This window comes from Rhizopus microsporus (genome assembly GCF_002708625.1).
Source record: "Rhizopus microsporus ATCC 52813 unplaced genomic scaffold scaffold_19, whole genome shotgun sequence".
NCBI lineage: Eukaryota > Fungi > Mucoromycota > Mucoromycetes > Mucorales > Rhizopodaceae > Rhizopus > Rhizopus microsporus.
The window spans coordinates 264,229-276,993 of NW_019671934.1; the positions used below are offsets into that span (position 1 = coordinate 264,229).

At 37.8% G+C, this 12,765-nt stretch overlaps 6 protein-coding genes across 6 annotated transcripts in view; 3 read left to right on the forward strand and 3 right to left on the reverse strand.

Moving 5' to 3' along the window:
- Positions 1 to 1,045: 1,045 nt before the first annotated feature.
- RHIMIDRAFT_246432 (uncharacterized protein) lies at positions 1,046 to 1,742 on the reverse strand (the record flags this gene model as incomplete). The annotated part of the gene is made up of 3 exons (XM_023610313.1): positions 1,046 to 1,332; positions 1,391 to 1,454; positions 1,575 to 1,742. The coding sequence occupies 3 exons, from the start codon at positions 1,740 to 1,742 to the stop codon at positions 1,046 to 1,048; spliced, it is 519 nt and encodes a 172-aa protein (XP_023462848.1).
- A 1,007-nt stretch (positions 1,743 to 2,749) lies between these two features.
- On the reverse strand, positions 2,750 to 3,421 carry RHIMIDRAFT_264085 (uncharacterized protein). The gene is made up of 3 exons (XM_023611729.1): positions 3,405 to 3,421; positions 3,204 to 3,353; positions 2,750 to 3,133 (listed from the first exon to the last, which is right to left on the reverse strand). Exons 2-3 carry the CDS (start codon positions 3,268 to 3,270, stop codon positions 2,955 to 2,957), a joined length of 246 nt encoding a protein of 81 aa, XP_023462849.1. The 5' UTR covers positions 3,271 to 3,353; positions 3,405 to 3,421; the 3' UTR covers positions 2,750 to 2,954.
- A 4,009-nt stretch (positions 3,422 to 7,430) lies between these two features.
- On the forward strand, positions 7,431 to 8,025 carry RHIMIDRAFT_241020 (uncharacterized protein; the record flags this gene model as incomplete). Its single annotated transcript, XM_023609496.1, has 2 exons — positions 7,431 to 7,578; positions 7,643 to 8,025. The coding sequence occupies 2 exons, from the start codon at positions 7,431 to 7,433 to the stop codon at positions 8,023 to 8,025; spliced, it is 531 nt and encodes a 176-aa protein (XP_023462850.1).
- A 444-nt stretch (positions 8,026 to 8,469) lies between these two features.
- RHIMIDRAFT_207195 (glycosyl transferase) lies at positions 8,470 to 9,772 on the forward strand (the record flags this gene model as incomplete). The annotated part of the gene is made up of 6 exons (XM_023606968.1): positions 8,470 to 8,915; positions 8,965 to 9,047; positions 9,094 to 9,269; positions 9,320 to 9,405; positions 9,453 to 9,616; positions 9,660 to 9,772. 6 exons carry the CDS (start codon positions 8,470 to 8,472, stop codon positions 9,770 to 9,772), a joined length of 1,068 nt encoding a protein of 355 aa, XP_023462851.1.
- A 64-nt stretch (positions 9,773 to 9,836) lies between these two features.
- Positions 9,837 to 11,838, forward strand: RHIMIDRAFT_241022 (signal recognition particle binding protein; the record flags this gene model as incomplete). The annotated part of the gene is made up of 4 exons (XM_023609497.1): positions 9,837 to 10,290; positions 10,343 to 10,496; positions 10,550 to 11,019; positions 11,072 to 11,838. The coding sequence occupies 4 exons, from the start codon at positions 9,837 to 9,839 to the stop codon at positions 11,836 to 11,838; spliced, it is 1,845 nt and encodes a 614-aa protein (XP_023462852.1).
- Positions 11,590 to 12,765, reverse strand: part of RHIMIDRAFT_53062 (uncharacterized protein) — a 4,970-nt gene continuing 3,794 nt past the window's right edge. Inside the window, exons 6-8 of the mRNA XM_023615367.1 lie at positions 12,562 to 12,634; positions 12,276 to 12,508; positions 11,590 to 12,227 (exon numbers count right to left, since the gene is read on the reverse strand). Coding sequence (XP_023462853.1) covers positions 11,843 to 12,227; positions 12,276 to 12,508; positions 12,562 to 12,634 — 691 coding nt within the window. The 3' untranslated portion in view covers positions 11,590 to 11,842. The remainder of the gene's footprint in view (positions 12,228 to 12,275; positions 12,509 to 12,561; positions 12,635 to 12,765) is intronic.

Below are 12,765 nucleotides of genomic sequence, written 5' to 3' on the forward strand. Positions count from 1 at the left end.
AATATTATAGCTTAGCTTAGAAGATATAGGGAAGAAAGGGAATTTTTATTATTATTATCATATAAGGAAAATAAAGCGTGGCTCAGAGAGCATGTATCACATTTTCAGCCTTCGTTTCGTCAACATTGGTATTTGTCAACCAGGACGAATTTACATCTCGTACAACACGAATTTTGCTCTCCCTTCAGGCGAATTTACTTTCCGGAAAGTGTACAACTAGCATTGTCTGAATTTGAAATGCCAAGCCACAAAATTTTGAGGATCAAAAAAAATTATTTTATTTCAATAAAAAAAAAAGCAAGTGTAAAGTTGCCTAAAGAAAGACTGTTTAGTAAAAGAAAGTACAAGTATAAAGTATAGTGTATATTATTCAGAGAGGGCAAGTAACTATTACGATCATTGAGATTGGTCCTAATGTTGCGTATGTGAACCAACCCTTCAGATATCTCGACTTGATCATCAAAATATACACATTGTATACCCATTTAGGGAAGAGAAAAAATAATTACCTTAACAATAGTTCATTGATAAAAAGAAAAAAAGAAAAGGAAAGAAAATAAAATAAAAAGTTTTTATATGTAACAGAAACTACTCCGGTTGAAAAAGTGACAAGAACACCGCCCAGCAGTCCTTGAACGTTGCTCTCCGAATGAAGGGCATCTTTTATTTTACAGCCTTTCCATTTCAAATTGTCGCTTTCTGTATCAGGTAATGAGAATCGTAATCGTGTCTGTCGAGATGCTATGGAATCTTGATTAGAGTTATCTTGTTTGGTGCCATCAATGGATAATTAGGCATCCATCAATAAAGTCAGATTGCTATCTTGATGTCGAAAGAAAGGTCGGAATGCATGATAATTAGGATTCTGTTTACGTAAACTAGAGAGTGCATTGTCTTCTGTAGCAGAACAAGAGCGATGTGTACCACCCGATAAAGAACGTTTGATCTTGGGTGGCTCAGGTTCTTCTTGCATCTGAAATGGGAATGGCACGCGTTTTAATAGTGCATGACTGATGAGATCTTCCTTTTGTTTAAATTTCCGTGGCTAGAAACTGAATAAAGTGGAGATATTACTGTCTATCGGTTTAGTGAGGGCAAGTAAGGAAGAGTTGATGTCATCTGCAATCATACGTAGAATTTCTTTATCAACGGTAGCAAATCCACCTTCAGCCTTAATAGAGATCCATCGTTTGACCAAGAATTGAGCACATTTAATACGTGTGTCCAACAGGGCACCATCGACAGCCACATTCTTGGCCATCTCTTGTCGACTCCCTAAATCACGTACGATACCTTGATATAAAACAGCTGCCTTACCATCATGAATACCCTCTGTTAAGACATGACAGCACAAAGGCCAAAAAATCAACAGAGAAGCCAAAGCTAATACCATCTACATAGGATAGCGAGATGGAGTATTCAACGCAGTAATAGTCAAAGCGGTTGACAATCATCTGAACATTGGATTGAAGGAAGCTATTAAGGATAGTCAAGACAGGTTGAGACCAGCTAGGAAAGGGATCTGCATCACGTAAATAAAAAAGACAGAAATGAAGTGAATGAAGGGCACATACTGAGTTGTGGCGTGTCACGTCGAGTGTAGTACGTTCAGTAAGATCGTTCAGTAATAAGGAAGAATAAGAATAATAATGGCCTACTTTAAATGTAGAATAAGAGGAAGAAGAAGTTGTGTTGGCAGCCACTGTTGTTTGAAAAAATATCTGAAATAGCCAGTGCATCATCTTCTTTTGTTGCTGTTTGTTTCGTATTGCCTTGTCCTTTTTCTTTTACCAATGCCTGCTGTTGTTGTAAAGAATTGGTCAAGATAGCAAATGGCTTTTGTGACCATAAGGGCGCTGAAGGGTACAAAAGATCGGCATACAATGTGACCAACTTGTTTCTTAATTCAGGCACCCATTGAGCATGTTTATCAGCAAGCAACAGCGTATTCTGAACAGACACATTTAAACTGATGACATAGAACAGTTGTCTTCAATAAAGCAGCTCTTCCGATAATTTGAAAATGGCCCAAGAAATCAGTTGCAGGAAAGAACATTGAGAAATACGTAATGCATGCTTTTTTTGTTTGATGCCAGTGGTCAATGATTTATCCAACTGGAGCAAGATCAATTGATCTGTATAGAAATAGTGAAAAATGATTTGCAAAGTATTGAGTGAAAACAAGTCGGAAGGAAGATGAACAGAAGAAGTAGAAGGCTCACGAAGCTATGTACAAAAGGCTGAATAGAAATAAGCATATTAACTGGCAAATAAGAAACGAGGAAAGGAAATGGAAGGTTGTGATAGTTTTGTTTGATGAAATAAACTGATAGTGACATCGATATAGATATATTCATCTAACATGCGTTTCAAATGTATAATCCATTGCTCATTATACGTTGAATCTGCTTTCGGTAATAAGTCAACACCTAACTTGGTATCGAATTGTTGAATCTCTCGTCTTAATTTAAGTCCCACTTCGGACTGAAGTATACAAGATGATCCATAGAGAGAAAGGCCACTGATGTCTGAAGAGATTAAAGAGGTCTCATCCAGGGGAAGTGTAAAGTTAGCAGTGTACCAGAATCGGAACAATTGACGAAGTGTTGTGTAAGGGATGACAGAGCTCAGGTAAATCGATTTTACAGATAGGCTGGAGTGGTATTTTTGTGAAATGAAGTGGACATTCTTGTTTTTAATATAGCTTATTATCATTAGTTTTTTATGATAAGTTTCTTCTATCAAGCTCTTTTTTTTCTTTTTCTTACCTTTAAGTGCCAAGGTAGTGATATGTGGGCATTCGATATAGATATTAGCTACATATTCCTGTGCATTTTCTAAAGCAGTAAAGAGTGAGTGTTGAAGTGTCTTTTTGGGCATTTAAACATAAAATAATCAGTAATAAAAAAAAAGTGAAAAAGAAAGAAGAAAGAAGAAAAGGGGGAAGAGTATGCTTATTCTTCAAATTCTAACGTCAAGTTGACGATTGCCTCTTTCCATTGGAGTATTTTGGTAATTTGCTTGATGTATTCGATAAGCAATCTTGGTGTAGTCGGGCATCGAAAAGATGTATGGATTTTCCTATAATACTTTCGCTTATGAACAAATAGCTCTTCCAAGCAAATCTTGCCATCTAAGTCAATTAAATATATACATTGTTACCTTATTGTGTCAATGAGTGATTAATATTATTATTTGATTACCATGAAAGCGGGCGCAGAATAATTTCTTGGAAACACTTGAAGGCAAACTAGCAACAACGTTCATCATATTTGAATATAATTTGTTGATATCTGAAGATTCCTTGTTAATCGTATTGTTGACTTTGGTTCCACCAGAGAACTCGATCAAGACTGGGGACACTTTCTTGTTATTAACTTTTAAAAGCACACCATCCCACTTACATCTACTGGTTTGGCAGTATTCATTCTCAATCCATTCGAATGCAACCAAGTCATTATTTGCTAAGAACAATTGGTTCATGATGTAGATGATTGTATGGATGCACGCAGCTCGTTCCCCAGTTGCTTGCTTCAATGGGTTATTCGGACTGTCCATCAAGTCAAGACTATATTAGTGAAGGTTAGAAATAGATTTTTATAACTTTGATCAAAGAGCACTATACTTACAAATGGCGAACAGTTGTTTCTATGAAGTTGGCATCATGGTTTAAAACTAAATTGAACGATTGTTTAAAGCCAACTTGATATAAGATACTTCTGATAGAGACAGTTGCCAGCTTTGAACGACAGAGGGCAAATATCAGCTCTTGAGCATATGCTGTCAGTTCAATATCTGGTAGTGATGCATGTTCAATGATTTCAGAATAATCTTCTTGAGAAAGATGTCCTTGAAGCATTGATACAACAGTGTCTGAGCCGAGATCTAGAATCCCTAAGCGGCCAACTCTTTATACGATATAATTAGTAATCTTACAGAATGAGTTAATACTTTGGGCATCTTACTTGTCTGAAGACAATTCTGCTGCTAGAGATAAAATTTCTTCCAGTGATTGCTCTGTGGCCATTACGGGGTTGCTAGTGTTGATAATGTTGTTACTGCTGCTGCCTATATCAACAGCGTTGTTTTTAGTGTCATAGATGCTTACACCAGCCTGATTCTTATAACAGATATTAGTATAAAGGAAGGCTGAATTAATTTCATTTTACAATACCTCTTGTGCCAGCTTTTCTATACTTTGGCATGTGATATCATTTAGTCTTATAATTGTTTCACTCTGCCTTTCTTGTATGGTGGCTTTTGAACTTTCCCTCCTTCTATTCGTCCAGTATGCGCCGTAATCTTTAGAGAATCCTAGATGTTCTTTATTCTTTTTACGTTTCTAGAAAAGAAATTGAGTTAGCTAAATAGCAGAGTTTATATGTAAGTTTCTACCTCAAACTTGGATTTTGCTTTCTCAACCAAGTGAATCAGCTTTTTGCTCTGTCTTTTATTTGACAACAAATTCAATAAATCACTGTAATGTGCATTTGTCGCGTTCTCATTCCCATTGAATATGTTGGCAAACGAAAAGTAATTTAATGGATCGCTTTCGTCTTGTAGCGCTTGTTGCAACCAGTCCTTAAAGGCATAATTTGCTGACAGACCTGATATTCTTATTTGGGGTATTGTCTTTGGCATAGTTTTTTAGAGATCAACAAAGAAAAGAAAAGGATTTAGAGTTAGCTCATTGATCAGGAATGTGAGGTGCCTTCGTCATTCCTAACTTGTAGATCCCCCTGACCCCTTCTCTCTTCCTAAAAAGGCTTTATATGTGTCCTTTGAAATAACGTCGGAACCACAAAATATCGATGGTTGTGGGACTTACGTAGTCTTTTTTTTTCTTTTTTCCTTCCACAAGAGAGACAGAGAGAGAAAGGAAACGATGGTTGACGAGATTGGTAAACATCTACGCTTTCAACAGTAGCAGTAGGTTAAGACAGCTTCGTCCCCTCTGCAGTCTATTCATGATTCCACTTGTCTTTACTTGTGGTGCTTGATATAGTATGTCGCTACCTTTACTTCAACTTTGGGGTAGCGACGCAGAGACAACCATCCTTAGAGGACAACGAGATTGGTAAACATCTACGCTTTCAACAGTAGCAGTAGGTTAAGACAGCTTCGCCCCCTCTGCAGTCTATTCATGATTCCACTTGTCTTTACTTGTGGTGCTTGATATAGTATGTTGCTGCCTTTACTTCAACTTTGGGGTAGAGACGCAGAGACGTCTTCTATCTTCCTACTCTCTCTTTGTCTCTTGTCTTTTTTTTGGGATAAGTATTACACTTGTTATATTGTTTGTATTCTGCTTAACGATTTGTTTTTAAGCCTAGGTTATATTCACAGAATGGAATTTTGTCTACTTCAACAGGTTACTGGACCATCCTTGATCATAGCTCCCTTGTGGACAAGGGCTTCATGACGTTCCCCAGATGGTTCTGTCCATCACTTCGTTATGCCCTAATGATGTTGTCCTAATAATACTATCTACCAAGCTGTTTTGCGAGTGACAATCGCCATTTAGATTATCCACTTTTTACTAGAGATTAATACACACTCAAAATAAAATTTTGCTTGATGCGTTTTGAAATTTTGCCTGTCGTCTTTTATAGCATTTTTTTTCCACTTATCGTTTCAGTATTTCAGATGAGCAGTTTTGCGCAGACAGTCTTTGAAGATGGAAAAGGAGAATTGAGCGATGAGCAAGGTGGTGAGCTGTTGGAAGTTGACGATATGGAAATTCAAGTGAAGACTTTGGTTACGATAGACCAGTATTTACATCATTAACTGAATATCGAACCTGAGTTGGCGAACAAGCCTCCTCAAAATTTAGAGAAGCCTACCACGGATACTGTACTGGTCACGACGAAGAAAAAGTACACCAACTACTCAGATTTTGATAAAATGAACTTCATTTTGCAAATGCTAGCCAAAAACCCTAAAAAAACGGCACCAGTAGCGGGAAAATATAATATTCATAAAAGAACAGGTCAGTGCTGCTGGAATCAGTACAAGAATTATCCAGATTCGTTTTTCTTACCGAAAACCCGAGACGATCGCAAGAAGTTACAGAACACCAAGATTTTTTGGTAGTATTGCTAGACAAAAATCCCTCTATCAATGTTGATCAGACCTTATATCAATTAGCTGCTAAGTTTGAGGGGTTGAACATTGGAAAGTCAGCAGTCTACAATTTCATTACAAAGGATATGGGGTTTACGTTCAAACAAGCTGAGTTTCAAAACTTGAAGAGAAACAATGAAGGTGCAATTCGGGCAAGGTACGAATGGGCGTGGAAAATCGCCAATTCAGATATAGATTGTCTGAGAAACTGTGCCCTCATTGATGAGTATGACTTTCACATAAACATGGATTGTAAAGGAGCTTGGGCTTCAAGGAGTGAGACGCCAATTGTGAAGGTTGAGAACACCAGGACTGTTTCCCATGCCATATTGGATGCAATCTCAATTTATGCAGTTGTAAATGTTAGTGTTAGAGTCCCAAGTGTATATAATACTCAAATTGCTCCTGTGGATGTAAGAAGAGAAACTTGACAAAGGAAAGACTCAATAGCCAAAGCCAAAAGGAACCACGGCAAACCACTATCTGCGCTTTTTGAAAGAGACTCTTGATGTCATGAATAACTTTGAATATATGCGTAATTCATACTTGGTTATGGATAATGCCGCCATACATCAGCGAGCTGACATTCAAGAAATGATCGAAGAACGAGGCTATATATGTGTGTATTTACTACCTTATTCTCTTGAGTTGAATCCCATTGAACAACTCTGGTCGGTTGTCAAGAGTAAACGCAAGAAACATGGAATTCTCCAAGAAGAAACACTTTGTGGCCGTATCAAGGAAGCTTGTAGCTAATTGCCTCAAAGATATCTTTATGGTTTTGTTAAGCGCTCTCATTCATGTTTGGAAGATTGTTTAAATAAAAAAGCCATTTAAGTTCGTACAGAGCTGAAGCTTTTGATAATTTTCTTCCGCTAGCTTGTTACTGTAGAAAACACACCACATTTCAAAAGCTTTTGTATAGAACTATAGATGCCTAAATTTAAACACATATATCCTATAACATAAAGCATATCGCTAAGAGAGCAGAAATGCATAGAAAGAGTCAAAGTACAAGTAAAAAAAAAACGACAATTAAAAATACAGAAAGCGACAATATGAAACGGAAAAACTGTACTTGAGAAATGAGCCCTTTTTCCGTTTTCCATCACTTTCCATAGATTCTTCCTTTATTTGGAAAGATGTCCACAACAACAGGCTTGTACATGACAACTGTAAAGCAGTTACAACCAGAACTCGCTGCAGCCAAGGCTGAGATCAACCGACTCAAACAATAAAGCGCTTCCCTCCTTGAGCGATTAGCTCACGCGTCCAACACTGCTACTTCTAAGAAACCCGCTTCCACTATGGTCTCCTCTCCACTGGTATCCTCTCCGCTAACGTCTCCCTCACTGGCATCTGAGTCCTCATCGCAGCCCAAGCCTCCTCAGAAATGTCCTCCGTCTTCTGATTTAGATTCCTCGGCTCTTCAAAAAGCTGCCATGCCCCTTCAGTGTCCGTTCCGCCAGTCATGGCTACAAGTTCCTATGCCTGCCTCTATGCCACCACCTTCCTATAGGTCAACTACGTTCACATCTGCGTCAACTGAATATCAACGTCCGCCGTATTCTCAACATCCATTATCCTGATCGTCACGTTGTTGCCCTCCTTATCCATAAAGATTATGAAGTTGGGTTCCGTTCACAATTAAAAAAATTTAAGATTCCCGTACAGGACGATTATGATCCACTAGATCCCTCGAACCTTCGTGACCCCGATTACAACGGCTGGAACGAAGCGAACAGGACGAGAGCCGCATGTGGCCTGTTTCTGTGTCGTATCCTTCATGCTCTCGATTACCTTAAAGATCCTGTCAAACAGGCTGTAGCCAATTTCTTCGCTAACAAAGGATATATTGATAGTAGTGAATTCCTTGAGCTTTTTCCCGTCAAAAAGACATGAACTCCATTTACTATTCTCTCAATAGTCTTCCTTTCTGAGATTTGCTTTTCTATCCCTTTCTTCAAGCCACAGCATTTTTACCCTCAATCTCAGAAGGGTTTTTAAATACTTCTTTCATTCTTCGAACTGACTGGGGCAAAGCGATGCAATAAAAGCATCATGTGCCCTTTATGGTCTTTGTATTTTATAAATAAATAAAATATCTTTAAACGTATTAAGAAATGTTACTCCAACTGTAATCCTTTTGTTTTCGTCCAAGTCCCTGCATGCACACACAATTAAATTAAAACCGTAAAGATTCTTCACATGCATATATTTATATATGCCACATTATAATACATCTTCTTCTTTTTCATTTCTTTCTCTTTGAAAAACAAAATGTTTATAAGAAGAAGAAAGTTTATTGGATGCCAAATCCTGAGTATCGTCACTATATTAGCCTTAATGCTTTATCTACGATTCCCTAAACGAGTCATACCCTATCGAAGTAACAGCCCGTTAATAAAAAAGACTCCTGTCAGGGCTGCCTTTGTTATTTTGGCAAGAAACTCAGACCTGACTGGTGTCAGACACTCGATGCGTCAGATAGAGGATAGGTTTAATAGAAACTTCAATTATCCCTATGTGTTTTTAAACGACAATGATTTCACTGACGAATTTAAGCAAAAGACATCTCATCTGACAAAGGCACAGGTGTATTATGGTAAAATCGAGCCAGAACAGTGGAGCTATCCCGACTTTATCAATCAGACCAAAGCTGCAGAGGGTAGAAAGAAATTGGAAGAAATGGAAATTCTCTATGGGGGAAGTGAGTCCTACAGGCATATGTGTCGGTATCAATCCGGTTTCTTCTTTAGGCATCCTCTTTTGGACTCGTTTGAGTATTACTGGTATATAGCAACCAGTTTATTGCGTTCAAGAAATTTAATCCTATCTTAGGCGAGTGGAGCCAGAGGTTGATTTTTATTGTGACATCGATTATGATGTATTTCAGATGATGAAGGATAACGAATTTAAATATGGTAAATACTTTCATGTCCTATGGTAAAAAACTAATATGATCTCTAGGATGGGTCATGTCTTTAAGCGAGTATATTGAAACAGTTCCTACACTTTGGGATACGACTCAACAATTTATGGAGAAACATCCTGAATATATAGAAAGAGGCAATGATAGTCTATTATCATGGGTTATTGGAGATGATGGATCATATAATCTCTGCCATTTCTGGTCAAACTTTGAGGTAATCCTTTTCATTGTTGATATAAAACATATAGTAATAATCTTATAAAGATTGCCTCGTTGGACTTTTTAAGAAGTAAAAAGTATTTAGATTATTTTGAACATCTTGATCAACAAGGAGGCTTCTTTTATGAAAGGTATTAAACACTAATCATTGGACAAAGACTAACCCGTGCTTATATAGATGGGGAGATGCTCCTGTTCATTCTTTAGCTGTAGCCATGATGCTAAAGTCATCTGAAGTACACTTCTTTAATGATATTGGCTATAAACACATACCTTTGACTCACTGTCCTATTGAACCATGGCATCAAAGGAAGTGTTCTTGTGATGAAGAAGAAAATTTTGGTAAGCGATCAAGCGCTGATTAAATCATCTAACATGTCTATAGATTGGACTGACTGGAGTTGTACGTCACGCTATGCTCAAGTACACAGCGGATTCATCTGGAACGAAACAACCTATAGGCAAATGACAGATCCATACCGATTAAGCCCTGTGTAACATTTATTTTTTAAAATGACTTTTTCCCTTTTTGTTGTTGTTGTTTTTCTCTCTATCCATTAAAATGTTAGATCTTTTTACCATCATTACCAAGGGTGGTTTTGTATTATGGCAAAAGACATTTGCACCCATCTCTGGATTTCCTGTTCAAGAATTGATTAAAAATGTCTTGATTGAAGAACGATCGGGCACAACAGAGTATATCCAAAACAACTATGCTCTAAGGTGGACATTTGCAAATGAAGCTGAACTCATCTTTGTTGTCGTCTATCAAAAGATTCTCACTCTCAACTATCTTGAAGAACTCTTGGAGACTGTCAAACGTGTCTTTTTAGCTACCTTTCAAGACATCCTCCAAAAGGACTCAAACGGTGACTTTACTTCCTTTGGTCCAATTTTTGATAAATTACTAAAACAGGTGGAAGAGAAATATGCAAATCTAAGACAAAAAGCACCAAGAAAGTTTGAAAATACAAAAAAATTTGAAAGTACTCTAAAGGCTTCTCAAGCACAGAATAGTAAGGACATGTACAAGTATATGACTGAATGATTCATTTTATTATTTATTAGTGGGAGCTCTTCCAGTATCTACTGCAGCAAACACACAAGTGGATGAAGATGAAATTGCTAAAAACATCCGTGCACTAAAGATTCAAGGTAATAGTCCACGAACAAAGGGAGCCAAGAAACCTGCAAAGACGGTCAATAAGCAGCAGATACCAGAGTAAGACAAAAGGGATTATTCGTTTTGGATCTATCATTCATCATTTTGATTAGAGATACACAAAAGAAGAAGAAATCACAAAAGCAAGCTCGTGTATGGGACGGCCAGATTTCAAAGGGAGAAATGGAATCATTGGACTATTCGTCCAAATCAAATGGTGCTGATGAAGCGCCAGAGACAGTTGCTTCTCAATGGGTGGATGAATCCAAGCTGGGTAAAAAGAATGAAAAGGGAATTTACGAAGTTCAGGATATCATGCAACAGGAGAATGAAGAAGACGAGGATGAGGATGAGGAACTAGATTTTGATCAGCCAGTTGATCTGCAAAAGAAATCGGGTGGATTGTTTTCCTATCTAAAGTCATTTACAGGCTCAAAAGAATTGACAGCAGAGACACTAGATCCAGTGATTGCAACTATCAGAGAACACTTGGTTGCTCAAAACGTAGCGACAGAAATTGCTGATCATCTGTGTCAAAGTGTCAAATCAAGTCTCCTTGGAAAAAAACTTGGCAGTTTTGAAAGTAAAGAGTGAAATCATAAAGATAAACAACAAGACTAATACTTTGATCATAGGAGTGTCTACCGCGGTCCGAAATAGTATGGAAGCAGCACTTAAACGTATCTTGACACCCAAGACTTCCCTAGACATCCTACGTGACATTGAACAAGCCAAATTAGATAAACGACCTTATAGCATCTGTTTCATTGGTGTGAACGGTGTTGGCAAATCGACCAATTTGAGTAAAGTCTGTTTCTGGCTGCTCCAAAACAATTATAAAATCCTGATTGCTGCTTGTGACACTTTCCGTAGCGGTGCCGTTGAACAGCTCCGTGTACATGTCCGTAATCTTCGTGCACTTCAAACAAGCGGTGATGGCCAAGTTGAATTATTCGAGCGTGGTTATGGAAAAGACTCTGCAGGAATTGCCAAAGATGCCATCAGCTATGCTACTGCCAATCATTTTGACGTGGTCTTGATCGATACAGCAGGCCGTATGCAAGACAATGAACCACTGATGAGAGCACTTTCTAAACTCGTATCTGTCAACCAACCAGACAAGATCATCTTTGTGGGAGAAGCCCTAGTGGGCAATGAAGCAGTAGACCAATTAACCAAATTCAATCAAGCGCTCAAGGATTTTTCTGGTTTACAGAATCCAAGACATATCGACGGCATGATCCTAACCAAATTTGATACGATTGATGATAAAGTAGGTGCTGCCCTTTCCATGACCTACATCACTGGCCAGCCTATTTACTTTGTGGGCACTGGACAAACATATACGGACTTAAAAAATCTCAAGGTGTCTCATGTCGTTCATAGTTTACTAAAGAAATAATAAACTATTTATTTCTATGTACGCTTTTCTTTTGCGGACTTATTCTATGTATCTCACACCACTCTCCACTCATCACATCTAGTGACTGAATATAATACTGCTCTAAGCCTACAATAGCTTGTTCTTCCTTTTGAATTCTCAGCAAGTTTTTCTTGGGCTGTCCGTTCTTTGACCAATTATCTTCTAGTTCCTGCTGCTTCTGAATCGTCTCAAATGACTGAATGGTCGACTCATGATTTTGTAATGAGGCTCGCTTAATGTAGCGACGAATTGGCGTAAGGTTAAATGTGGAACTGATTCTTTCAATAGGATCATATGCTGATTCTTTTGACTCTGTGGTTGGTATGGTTTCTCTTACAGGGGGTAATAAGTCTTCTTCGGATACATATCTAGTAGTCATGTATTAGCCTATTGAAATCTCTTTTTCATTATCTTACATTTTCTTTCCCTTTGTATCCAGATCACGTTGCTGCTTCTGTTTTTGCTGTTGAGGATGTTGTTGTTGTTGTTGTTCATCTTCCATCGTTTTTACAAATGATTTAACTGGAGCTGGAGCTACTTTGCCCCACACATGTTTGTTTGTTTGATGAGATGAGGATGATGAAGGTTCTTGTAACTGTTGTTGTAACTTTCTTCTTTCTTTTTGTGATATCTTTTTGGGTAAAGAAGACTACATATATCCAGTGAATACAAAACTCATCGTATTCACCTCTTTTGGCAAACCTTTGCTAATTTAGATACAGTATCGGTCGTTTGATGTTCTTCTTCCAAGATTTCGCGTAAAGACGGCCTGACACTATTAAAAACACGATTGGTAAAACTTTCATTTCTCTTATTTCTTTTTTTTTTTTTTTTACAGACTTTGAATGTATTCAGTACGTTCATCAGACGACTCTGGTAGAAAAAAGAAGAACAAGAATAGTAAAA